General features: G+C 40.2%; 2 protein-coding genes across 3 annotated transcripts; both read left to right on the forward strand.

Moving 5' to 3' along the window:
• Positions 1–3,330: 3,330 nt before the first annotated feature.
• On the forward strand, positions 3,331–9,570 carry LOC103630598 (pollen-specific leucine-rich repeat extensin-like protein 3). Its single transcript, XM_008651641.3, has 7 exons — positions 3,331–3,582; positions 3,735–3,812; positions 5,714–5,752; positions 5,848–6,369; positions 6,454–6,534; positions 8,734–8,907; positions 9,178–9,570. Exons 1-7 carry the CDS (start codon positions 3,487–3,489, stop codon positions 9,301–9,303), a joined length of 1,116 nt encoding a protein of 371 aa, XP_008649863.1. The 5' UTR covers positions 3,331–3,486; the 3' UTR covers positions 9,304–9,570.
• Positions 9,571–12,552: 2,982 nt separating this feature from the next.
• On the forward strand, positions 12,553–17,908 carry LOC100282528 (putative magnesium transporter NIPA6). Of its 2 annotated transcripts, none has more exons than XM_008649636.3 (9): positions 12,553–13,080; positions 13,211–13,267; positions 13,358–13,448; positions 13,544–13,704; positions 13,812–13,939; positions 14,057–14,194; positions 16,883–16,975; positions 17,165–17,285; positions 17,411–17,908. In XM_008649636.3, exons 1-9 carry the CDS (start codon positions 12,924–12,926, stop codon positions 17,413–17,415), a joined length of 951 nt encoding a protein of 316 aa, XP_008647858.1. In that variant the 5' UTR covers positions 12,553–12,923; the 3' UTR covers positions 17,416–17,908. The 2 variants fall into 2 exon arrangements, with proteins under 2 accessions (XP_008647858.1, NP_001148908.1); NM_001155436.1 differs by having other exon boundaries at positions 12,572–13,080; positions 17,374–17,879.
• Positions 17,909–18,272: the final 364 nt, after the last annotated feature.

Consider the following 18,272-nt stretch of genomic DNA (forward strand, 5'->3'; position numbering starts at 1 on the left):
GGTTTTGAGGATGTCCCAATTTTCTTTGGTGTTCTTTAACCCTCGCACCTTATTATACTCCTCTCGATACAAGGAGGCGATGAGTATAGAAGTGGCTTGGGAGTTAAAGTGCCTAATTTGGGCGGCCTCGTTCGAGTCATAGTCCTCACCCCCCACCTATGGTGCCTACACTCCAAATTCAACAGTGTCCCATATGCTTTCGTGGAGTGAGGTTAGATGATGCCTCATTTTATCACTCCACATACAATAATCTTCACCATCAAAATATGGTGGTTTGCCTAAGAGAACGGAAAGTAGATGAGTACGCTTGGAAATACGGGGATAGCTTATGGGCATCTTACTATGCTTTTTGCGCCCGTGGCGCTTAGAAGTAGTGGACGACTCGTTGCCGGAGGTAGAGGGTGTCGAAGAGTCGGTCTCTTAGTAGACCACATCCTTCATCTTCTTCTTCTTGTCACCCCTCCTATGTGACTTGATAGAGGAAGATGATTCCTCCTTGTACTTGTTGTCGGACTCTTTTGATATAGTCCTCCCCAAGCCCATGGACTTGTCACCGGTCGTGATCTCCTTCTTGGCGTGATCTCCAGACATCACTTCGAGTTTGTTAGACTCTTAATGAAGCACTGGTTCTGATACCAACTGAAAGTCGCCTAGAGGGGGGTGAATAGGCGAAACCTGAAATTTATAAGCTTAAACACACACTAAGGTCGGGGGTTAGCGTTAAAATTAAATCCGAGTCGGAAGATTGTTTCTCTTGCCACGAGTTGCTCAAATGATACGGATGACGTTTGGGAGCAAACTCAAATCAATATGGGCAAGGAAACTTTAGAGAGAGGAAAGAGGGCAAACAAATCAAATGCAAATCACACAAGTGGACACGATGATTTGTTTTACCGAGGTTCGGTTCCAAAGAACCTAGTCCCCGTTGAGGAGGCCACAAAGGTCGGGTCTATTTCAACCCTTTCCCTCTCTCAAGCGGTCACTTAGATCGAGTGAGCCTTCTCCTTAATCAATCGGGTCACTAAGACCCCGCAAGGATCACCACATACTTAGGTGTCTCTTGCTAGTTTTACAAAGCACTTAAGAATGAGAATGGGAGGAAGAGAAGACAATCCAAGCAAGAAGAGTGCAAATGAACACAAAACTCTCTCTCAAGTCATTAAGTGGTTGAGTTGATTTTGGGACTTGGAGAAGATTTGATCTTTTGAAATGTGTCTTGGAGTGAATGTTATTGCTCTTGTATTGAATGAGAACTTCAGAAAACTTGGATACCAATGAATGAGGCGGTTGAGGGTATTTATAGCCCTCAACCACTTCCTAGCCGTTGACAAAGTCTGCTGACGATGGACACACCGGACAGTCGTTGTTCACTGTCCGGTGCGCGCCACGTCAGCGCGGCCGTTGGGGTTTGGAGCTTCTTGACCGTTGGAGATGTTGTCCTTTTGTTGCACCGGACAGTCCGGTGCCACACCGGACAGTCCGGTGATCTCCGACTTCTGCGCTCTGACTTCTGCGTGGCACTGTTTGCTACTATAGACTTTTGCAGTCGACCTTTGGCGCGTAGGGAGCCGTTGCTCCACTGGCTCATCGGACTGTCCGGTGCACACCAGACAGTCCGGTGAATTATAGCGAAGCGAACCCATAGAATTCCCGAGAGTGGCCTGTTCGTTGGGTGCTGGCCTGGTGCACCGGACTGTGTCTGGTGTGCCACTTGGCAACACACTCTCAAGTCTTGCTCTAGTTTATTTGAAGTCCCGACTGTTTTTCTTTCTTGGTTTGTGTTGAACCTTATGCACCTGAGATAAATGACATCTAGACAAACTAGTTAGTACACGTGGTTTGTGATGGACGTCAACCACCAAAATCAATTTATAGGAAATGGTTAAGCCCATTTCCCTTTCAGACAAAGTGGAGAAGAAAGAAGCAAATTATGAAGTTTTCAAGGATCTCGAATATAAGAAGCTGCAAGTTCAACAAGAACATATTCAAGTGGAGAAGACAAAATTGAAGTTTTGAGAACACAAAGAGAAGAATTATGAGCTGAAGGAAGCAATGGTTATGGAATCGGAGGACATAGACAAAGATTCGAGGCCAGCTTTCATAGCAAAGAGGAAAGCACTTGTGGACTGGTTTGTCAACAATCCAAACTAAGTTGTTCGTTTTCCATAAATCGTGGACCATGATTTTCACCAGTTGAAGATTATGTTTTAGTAATGCGTTATGTAATAATCACATTTTTTCAAGTGTGACTTTGGATTGCGTTAGTGTCTTCATTTCAGTTGAAGAGGAACTCAAGATTATGTTATGTTATGCTATGTTTGTAAACTTATTCTCCTCACTTATGGTTATGAAAAGTCAATTTGAACTTGTCCACTATATGTTATGTTTGAGATCATTACCTTCAGGCGTTTATGTTATGTTTGAGAGCTTCCTTCATTTAAGCTGCAGATGAACAAAACACGCATTATCTAAATTTTATTGAAGTATGGATGAAACCATACATAGTTACATCCAAGACGCTCACATAACAACAATTATATTGACCACAAGTGGAGACTTACATCGACTAAAGTAGACATAAATCATTATTTTTGCATTTTCGCTGGCCGTTGACCTATTCAAAAAAGAAAATAAAAATGTAAAAAAAGGATGGTGGTTGAGTTAGTCGAGGAGAAATGTATATAATAATAGTATGGTGGCGTATAAAGTGTTGATTTAGAGTGAATTGTCGTAGGAGATAGAGATATAGATGGAGAGAGATTGATGATATGGCGCGTGAGTGGTACATAGAGTGAAGAAAATAGAGTGAACCAATGTTCATAGTCTTATAGGTGGAGGTTGCCAAAGTTCATTATGTTTGCTAGTGTGAGCATGAGGCTCATAAAACAATTGCACATCTCGTTTTTAAAAGAGTTAAATCATTTTGTAGCTTAATGAATACATAGAAAACATCATCAATATTTTTATCTTCAAATAAATTTATAATAAAAATAAGTTCTCCTAACATTTTAATGATATTTATTAGGCTAGTTTCAATGGGAGTTTTTATCAAAGTTCCATTTGTAATGAATAAGATGCCACATAAATGTTTTGATAATGTAACAATATATTTAAGAAGAGAGAGAAGTGAGACTCATAGGATGAAACTTCCTTTGCACGATCGCTGGCTTCCCTATAAATCATGAAACCATAAAATAAAATTTCCGATTTAAATCAGCTTTATTTTATATGACAGGTCTTGCAAATAGTTCTATAAAATTTGTCATAGAGACTAACCTAAACACGAGACCATGCTCTATAAACTTACAAATAGCGATATAAAATTTATAGTTAAAAACAGTATTTTACAAGAGACCGTGAATACAAACGTGATAGCCTCATGCTCGCAGCTCGACAAACGACAGCGGCCTAGCCCCGCCTCCCCGTTATCCGACCTATCCCCAGCGTCGTTGGGTCATCTCCGGCAGCTCCCCCGCTAACACCTCCATGGCGTCGAAGCAGGCGGCGGCTGGCGAAGCCCTTGCGGCCCAAATCAACGGCATGTCCCGCCCTGAGATGTACGACATGATGTCCAAGATGAAGGTGCGCCCTCCTCCTGCCCACCCGAATCCACAAACCCTAGCAGCCCTGTTCCTCTTTCCTCTCCTCTGTCTCTTTCCACCCACCCGTCTGTTCGCCGATTTGTTTACCGTTTTACTGATGTTTTTATGCTATGCGGCGATTGCCCCCCGCAGACCATGATCGACCACGACCAGGAGACGGTGCGCCGCATGCTCGTCGACAACCCGGACGTCACCCGTGCGCTCTTTCGGGTGAGCTTTCCCGCAGTCTGAGCTCGGTTTATTTTGCGTTCCTTAGTTTGGTGCCTCGGATGCCCCCGCTCGCGGAGACTAGATACCTGTTGGGCTTTAGGGTTTTGTGGGTTGTGGAATCGTATTTGGTTAAGTTGGAAATGATCCGGTTCAGTGGCGGAGCCAGGCTAAAATTGAAGCCTGGGCACCGCTGGTGGGAGGCGAGGGGCGGCAGCACCGCACCTAGACCTGGGGATGCGGACGACCACAGCTGGGTCACATCCCCTCTCCATCGAATAATGATTTTAATTACATCTGATAAATTAAAATGGTGACGACCATGGATCAATGAACAACTTACTTGATAGTGGTTGTCCCCACCTCTGGTTGGGTTTAATTCTTATCTCCAACTCACCACCATCAACCAACGCAGAAGGATCGGTCACGCCGAGGAATCTCAGCTTATCCAGTGCATTACTCGCGTTTCAGATTATCAGGAGGTATAGAAATGCAGTTTGTGAATTGCAGCAATTCATAAGAACAAGTCAATTCAACCGTACACACTGAGATGATGACTGACCTTACAAGTTCACAGAGAAATACCTTATTGTGGCTGTACAAACTGTGTACAATTAAGTCCAGCAAGCGGCTAACCTGCAGGGCACAGAGAAATGCTACATAAACAAAGAAGCGTTCAATTGCCGATTCCATGAAGACAAGCAGAATTCTCTTAATCACGAAACACAAATTTGGCCACAGCAGAGTGCAACGGCATACTGAATGTGGCACACAATTGACAATTCAAGGGACACAAACACAAATTCATGAAACGGGTCAATTTCCCTAGCTCACCTTAGCCTGGTACTCGAACTTGCCGGCTGTCTCCTCGCCGGCAGGCTTCTTGGCGAAGGCGAGGTTGCACCTCACCCTGACCATCCTCCGTCTTGCGGCCTCCCATCTCACCCCTACCGCGCACCTCGCGGTGGCGCTCCTGCCCTGCTGCACTAGGGCGGCCCGACAGACCCCAGGACGACGGGCGCGGTTGTAGCGTGGCCACTGACTACCACTGGCGGAGCCAAGCCCGGGCACGTGCCCGGGCAGGCTGGGCTCTGGCTCCGCCGGTGTTCATGTCCAGTTTTACTACTTCTAGAAAGGCATCTATAGTTGCCAGGCAGATTAGGGAGGGAGAACAGAGGCCTTTGTGTTCTCTGCTCTTCCAATTGGCTCTGGTCCATGATTAACTTGAAAAAGGGAATTCATGAACACTTCTGTACCAAAAAAATGTCAGTTGCTCTTTGCATCATTCAGATGGGACTTTTGGAGCACTCATTAGATTTGTATTTTGAGTTTTGAAGTTGAAAAATTATTCTCCGAATCACTTGTTACCATTGCAAGTTTGCAACAATGAGTTCACTTTTCTCTCTGTTCCAAATTATTCTTCACTTTACATTTGTAAGTCAAAACTTTGACCAATTTCATAGAAAAATGCATCGACATATACAAAATATCGCATTAGTTTCATTAGTTTCTCATGAAATGTTTTTTGATTGTGCATTTATTTGAACTTGCAGATGCTAATATATTTTTTTTTTCTAAAAACTTGGTCAAAATTAGAGAAGTTTGACTTTAGACAGCCAGCGAACTATAATTTGGAACAAAGGGTGTAGTTGTTTACCTGAGAAAATCTTGGATGAGGACAACTGTGTTTTATGTACTAATAATAGCCAGCAAACTCTATTACCGTTAAAGTCACTATCTGTTGTACGTTGCTATTGTTCTCCAACCGTTTATTTAAAAGCATTCTTTTTCTAACACCTGTATATACCATTGTTCTCCTGGCATAATATGTCTTGATGTCTAACAGTAAATCTGTTTATTTCTTTAACTAGGTTTGAATTTTCTATACAACTTCCTTTTTGCAGGCACAAGTGGTCCTTGGAATGGTGAAAACACCCAAAACTGTATGTAAACTAATTTCTTGATCTTCTCTTAACATCAATATCTGGCCTGCTAATCAGCAATTGAATTTTATTGTCACATGCCTTCTGTTCTACAGACACAAGCTTTGGACATGGTCCAACCCACAGCAGTGCCAACAGCACCTTCCTCAGTCAAAACTACTGCACCAGATCATGTCAGCTTGCCCCCGCCCCCATTACCTGCTAACCAGCAGAGTGTTGCTCAACTTTCTGCCCCGTTTTCATCTGGCTTGTCTAATGTGGGATCGACCATGGACCCTCCTACTATTTCAGCAAATCCACCACAATCAGCACAAGCAAAAGGATACCTTATCCATCAGATGCCTTCATCAGCTCCTCAGCCATCTCAACATCCAAATATGGCCCTACCTCATGCTCCTCCACAGTATTCCAATGTTCCATCACATATACCTATAGTTCATAGTCAGCCACAGCAACCTTTGCAAAGTCCTGCAATATATAATCAACAGTTGCAACCACCTTTGCCCCAATTGTCAAGGCCGCCTTTTCCTCATCAGATGCATTCACAAGTACCAAATTCATTTGGGTTGACTCATGCAAATGCTCCGCAGCACATGTTACAACAACCAATGTTTCATGTAAGATCTATCCCAAATCCATATGGTCCTGATAACTAGATATCATGCTCTGCATACTGATAGATGATGTTTGGAATTTTGCAGCCGGTTGCGAATCCTCAAACTAATTTCCTCCCTGGCCAACCACCATTGCCTAGCCAGCCACCACCACAGCAGCTGTACCAGGTACAATTTGTTGTCTTCTGAAATATATCATTATATTCCATTGGAGTTGCTGTATTTGCTTTCCAATTCCAAAGAAGTTAATATGAGTATTTTCACAATTGTTGTCATCACAAGAGTTCTTGGTTTGGAATGACCAAGTTTCATGTTGGGTCTGAAGTTCTGATATATTTGCCTAGTTATATGTGCTGATCATTTTTAAATTTTCAGTATTTAGTAACATATGATCGAAATGTCATTCAGATTTTTTTACCTAATCAAATTGGCACCCATATGGACCTGTTACATGATTCTTGTTACGAAATGAGCTACATATTTGCTTAGCTAGGTTCTACTGATGTTTCCTTTGTTCTAAGTATCACCTGGCTTTTCTATCCTGATTATTGGTGCATATAGAGTTCAAGTTTTGCTATTGTTTTTAGGCACATGGCACTACTCTATTCCTAAGGGCATGAATACAAAACTTATACTTTACATTATCAACTTTTATATGATTGTTCCTTTTCATGTGTTGACAATTTCCAATCATGATATAGCAATGCACCATAGTTCTTGTGCCCCAGGAGCATGAAAAATACCACAAGTACATGAAAAGTTATGAATAAAAACCTAGTGAATTTCACAAAACGCTAGGTACTTTTGTTTCTTGAACTCATCTAGATGGAAAATGAAGAAAACCTCTCTTGTCGCCTCATTAGTGAATGGGACTTGTGATGTACTGATATTGATGGTAGAACCCTTTGTAGAATAAAGATTGACATGGATTCCCTTTTCCATTTGAAGTTTGTTGACCTGATTGTTTCTCTTGGGTGATCTCAATTTGATCACATGTTCTGCAATAAGAAAAAGGGCAAGGGTTGGATTCTTGGAGGGTATGATAGAAAGGGATGATCAGGTTTTACTGGAAACTTAAGTATAAAAACATTAACATTGCAAATTTGTATCTGATGATGAAGAATGGTGATGAAAGCATCAGTATCAAGGGCAATGGGAAAATGACTGGCCTTAATGATGTGGGTCATAATGAGCTATCTGTAGGGAAAATGTCTTCAAGCTTGGGCTCTTTTGGAACAAAGGAAAAATTCCTGAATCCTGCGTTTTCCCTGTGTTTTTGAACTAATTCTCGTGAAATTCCTATACTATTCCTCTGAAATTCCTAGGTTCCAAAAGTGCAGGGTGAGGGCCAAATAACAGATGATCTGTAGTTTTTCGCCGTGTTGCACTCAGATGGGTGATGGAGCAAAAACTATGGTTTTGTGTCGTACACATAAGCTGTTGTGTTGCAATATCACCAGTACATGTGTCTTTGTGTTGCTCAAAATAAATCTGGTTGTCTCCTTTCCGTCTTTCGGAGGGAATGTCCGTACACAGTTGACAATTATTCAATGCTTGTGAAAATAAATGTCCTACGAGTCTCATTTTCATTGTCCTAAGAAGTGTTTATGGCTTTCCCAGTATAATTGGTTCTGTAAGAATTGCTAGACTGCTAGATATCTGTTTTCCTTTTTGATTTTTAGTCACCATTATAGTTAGGGATGAAAGTGGATGTCCAAATTGTTAGGGCAAATTTAATATTTTACAATAGATATGTATGAAATTTGATGCTGATGTTTTTTATGTTTTCAAGCACATTATTACAAAAAGAATACAATTTTGCATAAATTGTTTTATGCATTATTTGCTCCCTACAACAAAAAAGTGAAAAAAATATCCGTATCTATATCTGAATTTTATATCTATCATTTGATAAGATATATAATAAGTTTGAAGTTTACCTTTTAGAATCTTTGCAAGCTCAAGGTTAAAAACAAGAATACAGATTTGCATAGAGGATGCTATATTCTATTTATTCGCAATCAAAGGAAAAAGACCAAAAATTTGAGATCCGAATAAGTATCCGTTTTCATTCCTAATTATAGTATCATCTAAGATGTTTAGAAATTTTGTGGCTGGTGTATAGAACTGAGATAAGCGTTCTTGGAAGATGTCAACCATTTGTGGACATATATCTCCATGAACATGGTGTTTATGTTTTCTTTCAAAAATGGGAAAATGAGGAAGCTCCAACAAGCTTCAACTGTTTATGGTCCAAATGAAGCACATGCAATTTGTGACAAAGATAGTCTATGAGTAGTTCAGTTTTTCATGTGATTTGGTGACCATGGTTCAGTGCATAACCCTGGTAATCTATATGCTCAACAGGCTAGTTCACACTACAATACACAAAATACGACTCCAATGCAAGTTGATAGGGGCGCTCCCTGGGGGCGGGCCCCTGATGCTCCCACTCCTGGCTCTCATTTCCCTGGACAATTACCCGGGTTGCCCGGACAAATGACCCAAGGAATTGGTGGTATCCAGGCAGGCCAAGCACCAGTAAGTACTATTATGTTAGTACTACCTCCGTTGTCAAATATTTATTGCTCGCTATTTCATTTTTCAACTAAAATGTGACAAATGAAAAATAACGGAGAGAGTATTTGGGAATAACAATTGTCTGTATTCTTCGTTAAGAAAAACAATTGTCTGTATTATCATCCTATGTTTTCCCCTGGAGTGTACCTAACTCTGAAAAACAATTGTCTGTATTATCATCCTATGTTTTCACCTGGAGTGTACCTAACTCTGGTTATTTTGCTCGAGCAGCTGACACCTGAGATGGAAAAGATGCTAGTCCAACAAGTCCTGGGCATGTCCGCTGAGCAGATTAACATGTTGCCTCCAGAACAACGGCAACAGGTTCTTCAACTACGAGACATGCTACGGCAATGATAGATCGTCAGTTGACTGGGTGGAGAAGTTTCAGTTCACTGCAGCAGGGATCCCGAGTGTGGGTGCCTGTTCGTTTTAGCCTTTTGTATCACCTGATTGACATCCCGACTAGTCTGCAGCCTACCTTGGATATGCGATTGTAGAATGGTAGTCGTTGTCGTCATTTATAGAAATGCTTGGGCAATATGTTTTCCGAAGGACTCACAAATGAACTGCATGTTTTGGTCCAGTTCAGCCGCTTCAATTTCAAGTCGTGTTAAACATTTACCATAGGGCCCCTGTGGCTCCGTACCAAGTACCAACCACTCCTACGGTGCATTCATACGAACCTTCATAAAAAGAATGAGGATACAATTCTAGGTTCTATTTGAACCATCTTAAATTTGACTAATTCTGTTGATGAAAATGTATTTTAATATTTATGACTCTAAACAAGGGAGTGTTTGATTCATTTAGTTACCCTCCTAAGCTTTAGAACTAAACTTTAGTTCCTAAAATTTATATTTGGGATACCTCATTTAGTCATGTTATTTGGTGGTTTAGAGATAAAGTGACTAAACTTTGGTCACTAAAGTCGGTTTAGTGACTAAACTTTGGTCACTAAAATTTAGAAGATGGAAACCAAATACCCTCTAAGTATATTATAAAATTACTTGTATATTTTAGGAGTTTTACTTTTTTGTTATCGTTTAGATTCTCATCTTTAGATTCTCATCTTAATAGTATGATCATCTATCCTAAATTACATCACACACTCTATTGTATTTTGAGTGTAAAATAAAATATCTTTGCCTTTGTCTTGAGTACCTGCATTTTGTTTTTCTATTTTCTCTTTTCTTTTTTCATGTTGGTTTTTTTTACCACCCTTTGTTGTCAATCACTATTCTTTTCATGGTTGCCAATCTTAGCCAACTTTTGAATCTGGACTCAAATCTATCTCAACTAACAAAACCACACATAGAGCTTTCAATAACTCGGTACTCACATGGAGTAACGTGCAACATCAAGATGTCTGTTGAACAAAGGCTACAACTACAATATATTCACCTTAATACAAAAACTCTTAGTTGACATATAAACTAGTCGACTTAAGGCTTAGGGCTTGAAGATTTTTAGCACCTCACAACCTCGCTGCATCCTTTAAGAGTACTCAGATGGAATATCAAACTATTTGACAAGCTCAAGGAGTCTACAAGATGGCTATGACATTTAAAATCTCCTTTTGTTGCTTTGCATGATCAAGATGTTGATTTCCGCACCATTCTAGCTACTCATTTGAATATTTTAGTTCTAGATTCTACAAACAATAGTACCATAAGTTGAGCTTCAACTCAAATAATTACCAACAAGCAAGAAACCTATGAAAGAATTTCGAGAGTTGTAACTCACCAAGAAAGGCTCTAGATGGCCACCGCCATGGCTTAATGGCCTTAATTTTGACTACTAGGGGGCTCGAATTTAACATTGGACGACCAAATTATAAATCAATGGTGGGTTCATAAGTTCATTGAGGGGTATTTTAACCACTCAATAACAAGGGATCACCATTCATCGGCACCTCTAAGGATGTCCAAGACCTTATAATCGACTCGGTGTAGTCGGTTTTAGGCTTGATAGTTGTGGATTCTATATCTGTAGTGGATGCATTCAAATTTCTTCAAAAGAAATTGCAAAGTTACATAACGAACCCTCAACCTATTAATGGTAAACAACCAAAGGCTTAGGGATTAAGCATATATGCTTCACGGTATGGCGACACATATAGAAGACTTAAAGATTTAAGAGCATCTCATGGTTTCTCTTGGAAAGAGCACTTAGATGATACTTGATCCTACTCGACAGATACTTAGAGATTCAAGAAGACTTTAGAGTTCAACTATGAAGAGTTCAGAGGCTTGTGTGACAAAGTTCCCGAATAACCTGCAGGGAAGGAAGAAGATTTAGTATAATTAGTATTTCCCGTATATCATCCTATTAGGACTTCTATCTTTTAATCCTACTAAGACTCCTTTGTTGTAACCTACTAGAAGACTTGCCTCGTGTACTATATAAGGAGGGCAAGGCTTCATAGATCGGTGCAAAGAATACATAAGCAAACTGAAGCAAGCATAAGCTGCAATGCAATACAACACACCTAACTAGATGCATGATATTACTCTGTTCATCAGTCTGAATTAGTATAAATCGTTGCCTTTGTGTTCATCAGTGAGTTTAGCATGCAACGAATTCCATCAATTTATACTTTGGACAACTTTATAGGAGAATTGTTGATCATCAAACACCGACATTACATTTATTTTGATATGGAGTATTACCAGGATAAATAATGATATATTTTTGATATAAACTTGTAAGTGTGATGTTGTTATGAGTTAAAAAACATGTTCGGCAAGATACTTCTTTATTTATTATCGATTCCTCTATATCAGTCATATTTACTTTTGTATCCTAAAATACTTAATGTTTGAGGATTTTTAGAATAAAATAGTGTTCAATGTAAATTGCATTGCACCCATACTTATCGAAGGTGTTCCATGTTGACTAAGTATTGAGACCCTAAAACTTATATATAGAGTCACGTCACAACTTCAAGCTAATATAACCAATTTAATGTCTAAGCAGATCATCTCACCAATTTCGTTGATCGAACTGGGGATGGAGTATATTTACTAAGATGTTTGTTACCTTTTTTTATATTGTCATCTTTTAACTAGTTTTAGGGTCCATGTTTGTGTTATGCATGATCGTTATTTTAAATATGAACAAACTTAAGATAGTTGATTAAGCACCATGCTATGCTAGATAAAGAAATAAGTATATTTTCCGTTCTAAATTCTAAGTTGCTTTATTTTTTTGATACATTAAATTTGATATATATTTAGAATAATATGTGTTTAAATTAATATATACTAGGACTTTCGAATTTCCATAGAGTGACGGGAACTACTAGGTTTCCAAGAGTTTTCGTTGTTCTTCCTTGCTAGAAGGCTATTATTTTATGTATCTACATTGTCGTTTAATTATGGTAAGTAGCTACAACGTTTTTTTACCTTTTTATATATATAGACATTCCAACGTGTCATTTTAAAGCCATAACCATTACACGGTAGAAGACGCAGTAAAAAATATCCAGGCAGGAACCAGCTGTGGAAAGTGGCTAGGTGGGTCCCACGCATCAGTTCCCACTTCCCAGTTCCCACCAATGACCAATCAGCCATCAGGCCAGCCACGCGGGGACACCTTCCGTGGAGCGAGAAAATGACGCCTAATCAGCGTGTTTTGTTTTGTTTCGTCTCGTCGACCGAGCCGTCCGTCGTCCTCCCTGGCGGTCTGGCCGCCTCCGCCTTCCTCCCCGTGCGTCTCACCCTTTTCCTCTACAGCTTCCTCTGCCCAATCAGCTCGTCCTCTCCCCTCCTCTCCCTCCCGTGAACTGCTAAAATCCCTCGCCAAGCATTTCCGTCGGGTTAGGTGGTAGATAAGCCGAAAATCGAGTGGAAAAGCATCAATCGAGTGCTGCGCTAGTTGCCTGGTTCGTCCCAACAAATTCCACCGGGAATCAGGGTCGTCCGGCAGCGGCTGAGGCGTCTGGGTTCTGGAGGAGCGGCCGTCGGTGAGGGGGGATGGGGGGCGGCGGCGGATCCTCCGGGCCGGAGCTGTCGACGGACAACATGAAGGGGATAGTCCTGGCGCTGCTCTCCAGCGGCTTCATCGGCGCCAGCTTCATCATCAAGAAGAAGGGTCTCCGCCGGGCCGCTGTCGCCTCCGGCGTCCGTGCAGGTCGCCCCCCCTCCTGTCCCTCTCGTACTGTTGACCGTGGTAGCTGGGGCAGGCCGGTTTTCTGGTCAAAAGAGATGTCGACTTTGGTCGGTTTGGAGCGTTTTCTGAATTCTGGTGATGGCATGCGCAGGTGTAGGCGGGTACTCATACCTCATGGAGCCCCTGTGGTGGGTTGGCATGATCATTAGTAAGGTTTCCTCGTGCAATTTCAGTAGAGAATTGGGCATGGTGCTTAGATGCTAATAGGTGTTTCTGAGCGAAGGTTTTCCTCTTTCAGTGATTGTAGGTGAGATTGCCAATTTCGTGGCATATGCTTTCGCCCCCGCTGTTCTGGTTACTCCCCTTGGAGCACTCAGCATAATTGTTAGGTTAGCTAGCTCAAATTTCTCCTTGCATTCTGACAGTTCTATTTATCTTTTTAGTCAAGCTATAATTTGACGTTGAGGGTGTCTTCACCCTTCAGTGCAGTGCTGGCTCATTTCATTCTGAACGAGAGGCTGCATGCCCTCGGGGTGCTCGGCTGCGTGATGTGCATTGCAGGGTCTGTGGTCATTGTTATCCACGCTCCACAGGAGCAGGAGATTACTTCAGTTAAGGAAATATGGAACATGGCGACACAACCTGGTAAGGACTATCATCGGTGTGATTCTGTCTTGTAGAGTTGCTAGCTCTTGATTTGTAGGAAGTGGAATATCATGACTAATGAGATATCTTGGTATTTTCCCTTGCAGCTTTCTTGTTATATGTTGCGTCAGTTATTGTGATTGTTTTTGTCCTGGTGTTCTATTTCTCCCCTCTCTATGGGCAGTCCAATGTGTTGATCTACACTGCCATTTGCTCTTTGATGGGCTCTCTTTCGGTAATGTCACTTCTGCCAGTGGTTCATATGTTCTCTAAATGTTTAGTCGATTGTATTGATGTATTCTAATCTACTCGTGCTAGGGATTGTGCTAACTTTTTCTCTCTCATTATTCAGGTTATGAGTGTTAAAGCTCTTGGTACATCACTAAAGCTTACTTTTGAGGGAACAAACCAATTAATATATCCAGAGACTTGGTTCTTTATGCTTGTTGTGGCTACTTGTGTGTTGACTCAGATGAATTATCTGAACAAGGTTTGTTCAACTTGTTACACATTGCTTTCATTCAGTAACCTTAGTTCTATGACATAACTATGTACATTCTAGCTGCAAAAATGGTATGTTGATAGAGAAGAACTAACTGAATGCAATTTGAGAGTTGAACCTTTGCAAATTTATCAGCAAAAATAAGTGTTGTGTTTGTAAGTCGCGTAAGCTTTAAAGGATTCAAAAGGGAAGTAAGCAATAAAGTTTGTTGGGAATAGTTTAAGACCAAATACAACATCATCATCATCATCATCAACAAAGCCTTTTAGTCCCAAGCAAGTTGGATAGACTAGAGTTAAAACCAACATAAGCCGCAAATCAAGGTTCAACCACGTGGTTAGCTGTTTTTCATATGCTCATATTCAAAGCTAAATTTTTTGGTATATTCTATCCTTTCAAGCCTCTTTTTGCTTCAATTATCAACGTCGGTCTTCCCCTTTCTCTCTTACTATCGTGTCTTTAGATCCCACTATGTGCTGATGCTTCTGAAGGCCTCTGTTGGATATGTCCAAACCATCTCAATCGGTGTTGGATAAGCTTTTCTTCAATGGTGCTATCCCTAGCCTATCATGTATCATCATTTCGGACTCTATCCCTTACATTGTTACAAATTCAACATAACATGTATTTTCGCAACACTTATCTGTTGAATGTGATGTATTTTTATAGGCCAATATTCAACGCCATACAACATAGCAATTCTAATCGTTGACCTATAAAACTTGCCTTTTAGCTTATGTGGTACCCTTTTGTCACATACAATGCTAGATATTTGACGCCACTTCCTCCACTCAGCTTTGATTCTAAGAATAACATCATCGATATCCCCATCTCTTTGTAGCATTGATCCTAAATATTGAAAGGTATCCTTCCTATGCACTACTTAACCTTCCAAACTAACATGTTCATCCATGCCGAAGTCACATTCCACGGATTTGGTTTTAGTTGTACCGAGTCTAAAACCTCTGAACTCTCACAATCTTTCTCCTTTACCCGGGCGTATGAACTGCTATGTTGAGACAACATAGGCGGAGTTTTAACTCCAAATGACTAACAAATATATGGACATCGATCAAATTAGTGAGAATTAAGAACGGAATGGAACACAAGAAATTCCATGTAGATGTGATCTTATTGTTTCATTTTTTTTCTGATATTAACTTCACATTCAAGGGGTTTGGATTTTTTAAATGACAGACCTAGTGCTGGTGGTTCCCACATGAGTGGGGTTTGGGGAAAGAATAACCGATGCAAGTCTTACCCACATGATTGAGGTCTAGGGAAGTAATAACCGAGGCAAGCCTTACTCTTGTATTTTTGTAGAGGCTGCATCGAATCTAAGACCTTTGGCTCAGTGTAAAGGCTTCTCACCACTGGGTGGGTTTTTAAGTGATTGAAATCAAATTATGGTTAGGTTTGCATTGCTTGTTATCTTGACAAGTATCATGTTCTATTCTCATCAAATCATTACTATGCATGCATATATATATTAATCTGGTTGTCATCACTTTTTCCAACAACTAGAATAAAATTCACAAAACTACCACATTCGTGTCCTAATTATCCCAAAACTACCACTTCTAGTGCCTATTTCATGAAAGTGTCACTATAGGTTTCCTCTTCACAGACTTACTATTTTTCCTCCAGTTTTTTAAGCGTGTGGACCCACTCATCAGCGTTACATAGTGCAGAACAGAATGGCTCCGCTGTTTTGCACTGTATAATTCTGACAAGTGAGCCTGAGTGCTTAGGAAATGGTAAGACTGTCTTCAACGGTATCTTCTATATTCCTCTATATCTATCCTTTACAGATTTCTTAAAAGAATCCCTCATCTATATCCCATTCCTCTACAACAGCGTCAAAGATTCATCTATATCTATGTCTCGTCCTCTATACGTCAAAGATTCATATTAGGGACATATTTTGCTCTAGATTTTTGTACGCACGTATTTGTCATACCGTCAAATATCTTATTCATATCTTAGTTTTGCTTAATCCGTTGTCTAAAATATAAAAATGGATAGATGAGAAGAGAGAATCTCTCTCTATATATAGAGGATGGAGGAGCGCCCTGCCGCCCTCTATATTTAGAGGACGTTTTAGAAGACACCGTTGGAGCGTATAGTGCACGGAATCTTCTTTAAATATAGGGTAGAGGACTCTTTAGGGTGCACCTCTGGAAATAGTCCAAGAGGCAAAGAGTAGGTCTGTGAGAAGAGGGGGGCTTAAGTTGTTTTTAGCTCTATGATGAAATGGACACTAGAAGTTGTAGTTTATTGAGAGTTAGGACAGGGAATGTGTTACTCAGCCAAATATGTTGGAAAATAATAAAGTCAGATTAGGTTATCATATGCTAGCTTGGATGATGTGGAGCTATTTGAATAGATTTGAATTGCAACCAAAACCCCATTTGCAGCCTTGTTTGTTTAGTCCCTGATTTTGTTTCTACCCCATGGCTCATGTCCTAATTTTTTTAATTCAATTTGATTAACCTCTTATCCTTGAATCCAGAATATTGTCTAGTGCCATGTAATTTTGTAGATTTCTTTGGTAGAATAATTATGATATTTGCAAAACAACGCACTGAAGTGTGTTACTAGAGTTACCACAAATATTAAGCTACTGGTTCCTGTTCTGCTTTATGGAGTAAGTAGTGGTTTTTTTTTTTGCTGTAGGCACTTGACACGTTCAACACGGCAATTGTATCTCCAATATATTATGTAATGTTCACAACTCTTACAATACTTGCCAGCGTCATAATGTTCAAGGTAAATTTTGTTTTGCCTTTGGCTTATATATTTATTGCTTATTTCATTCTGCAATTTACTCCCTCATGCACCTTTTGGACCCTTTCAGATATTTTCATATTGTTGTATTTGTTTCATATGCATTCCTCAGCTCTAGTATTATTTGACAAAACCGTAAACTGATGCCATGCTGTTTAAATGTTTGTGTAGGATTGGTCTGGTCAAAGCCCTGGAAGCGTCATTTCTGAAATTTGTGGCTTGGTTGTGGTGTTGTCTGGTACCATTTTGTTGCATGTGACGAAGGATTATGAAAGGATCCCACAATCAAGAAGTGTGTGACTTTTACTCCTCTCTAATTGAAATAATCATGTAGTTCTCCAATGAATTATCTTAATATCATCTCTTTTGCTACTATGTAGGTGTTTATGCACCATTATCTCCCTCTTTGACAACTAGATTAAATGGAGAATTGTTGAAGCATGTCGTGGATGAGAGGACTTCGGACGAAGAAAAGGCCTTGAGAAGACAGGAGATGTATTAGCGTGCGTCAGAATATCAAAGGAAATATAGGTTACTCTGATGGATTCTCCGGCAGGGGCTTGTACATGGCGTAGTGATAACCTTCCCATAGCGATTGTTGATTCCTCCATTACAGTTTGTTGGTTTGTGTATATAACTGCAGCAATTTGTGGCTACCGAGTGATTGCAAATCTGCCGAGGTGGTGGAAGGCTGCAGAGTTCCACCAAAAAGAATCTAAGTCGGGTGCATAGATTCTTATCGAATTCCCTTCTTCCTTTCGTAACTTCCTCAGTTTTGTCCACGGCATTTGTTCCATGTGAGTTTTAGAGTGAATCACGGACCCTATGCAACTGATGTACATTATTATTGTCATAGTGAAGTTCGTGCAACTGTGAATGATGTACATTATTATTGTCATTGATGCTTCTGCGAAATTCTGGTACCATGGCATCTCTGCCATTTATCTAGTATGGCGCAATTACCTTACGCCCTGTTTGAATCATTAGAATTGAATTCCATTCTAATAATAGTAATTTACGCATATATCAATTAAGCTAATTTAGTTTTATGTAAAATATATTCATATACTTCCTCCGTTTTTTAGTTGGATAGTTTAATTTTACACTATCCAACGATAACTAAAACGAAACGGATGGAGTACTATTATTAGCACTACATTTTTACTATAGAGAAGTGAGACGAAAAGTGTCATGTAAGTTACAGAGTAGAAACAAATTCTACTAATGCATAAAATCATTTCTCACCATCTACCCCATGAATTTGAGATAGACTTATATC

Source organism: Zea mays, chromosome 6 (genome assembly GCF_902167145.1).
Source record: "Zea mays cultivar B73 chromosome 6, Zm-B73-REFERENCE-NAM-5.0, whole genome shotgun sequence".
Lineage (NCBI taxonomy): Eukaryota > Viridiplantae > Streptophyta > Magnoliopsida > Poales > Poaceae > Zea > Zea mays.

Coding starts and splice junctions, on each gene's coding strand:
- LOC100282528 (NM_001155436.1), top strand. CDS start 12,924: ATGGGGGGCGGCGGCGGATCCTCCGGGCCGGAGCTGTCGACGGACAAC. Junction 13,081..13,210: donor CGCCTCCGGCGTCCGTGCAG/GTCGCCCCCCCT, acceptor TGGCATGCGCAG/GTGTAGGCGGGTACTCATAC. Junction 16,976..17,164: donor CCAGCGTCATAATGTTCAAG/GTAAATTTTGTT, acceptor ATGTTTGTGTAG/GATTGGTCTGGTCAAAGCCC.
- LOC103630598 (XM_008651641.3), top strand. CDS start 3,487: ATGGCGTCGAAGCAGGCGGCGGCTGGCGAAGCCCTTGCGGCCCAAATC. Junction 3,583..3,734: donor ACATGATGTCCAAGATGAAG/GTGCGCCCTCCT, acceptor TGCCCCCCGCAG/ACCATGATCGACCACGACCA. Junction 6,535..8,733: donor CACCACAGCAGCTGTACCAG/GTACAATTTGTT, acceptor TATGCTCAACAG/GCTAGTTCACACTACAATAC.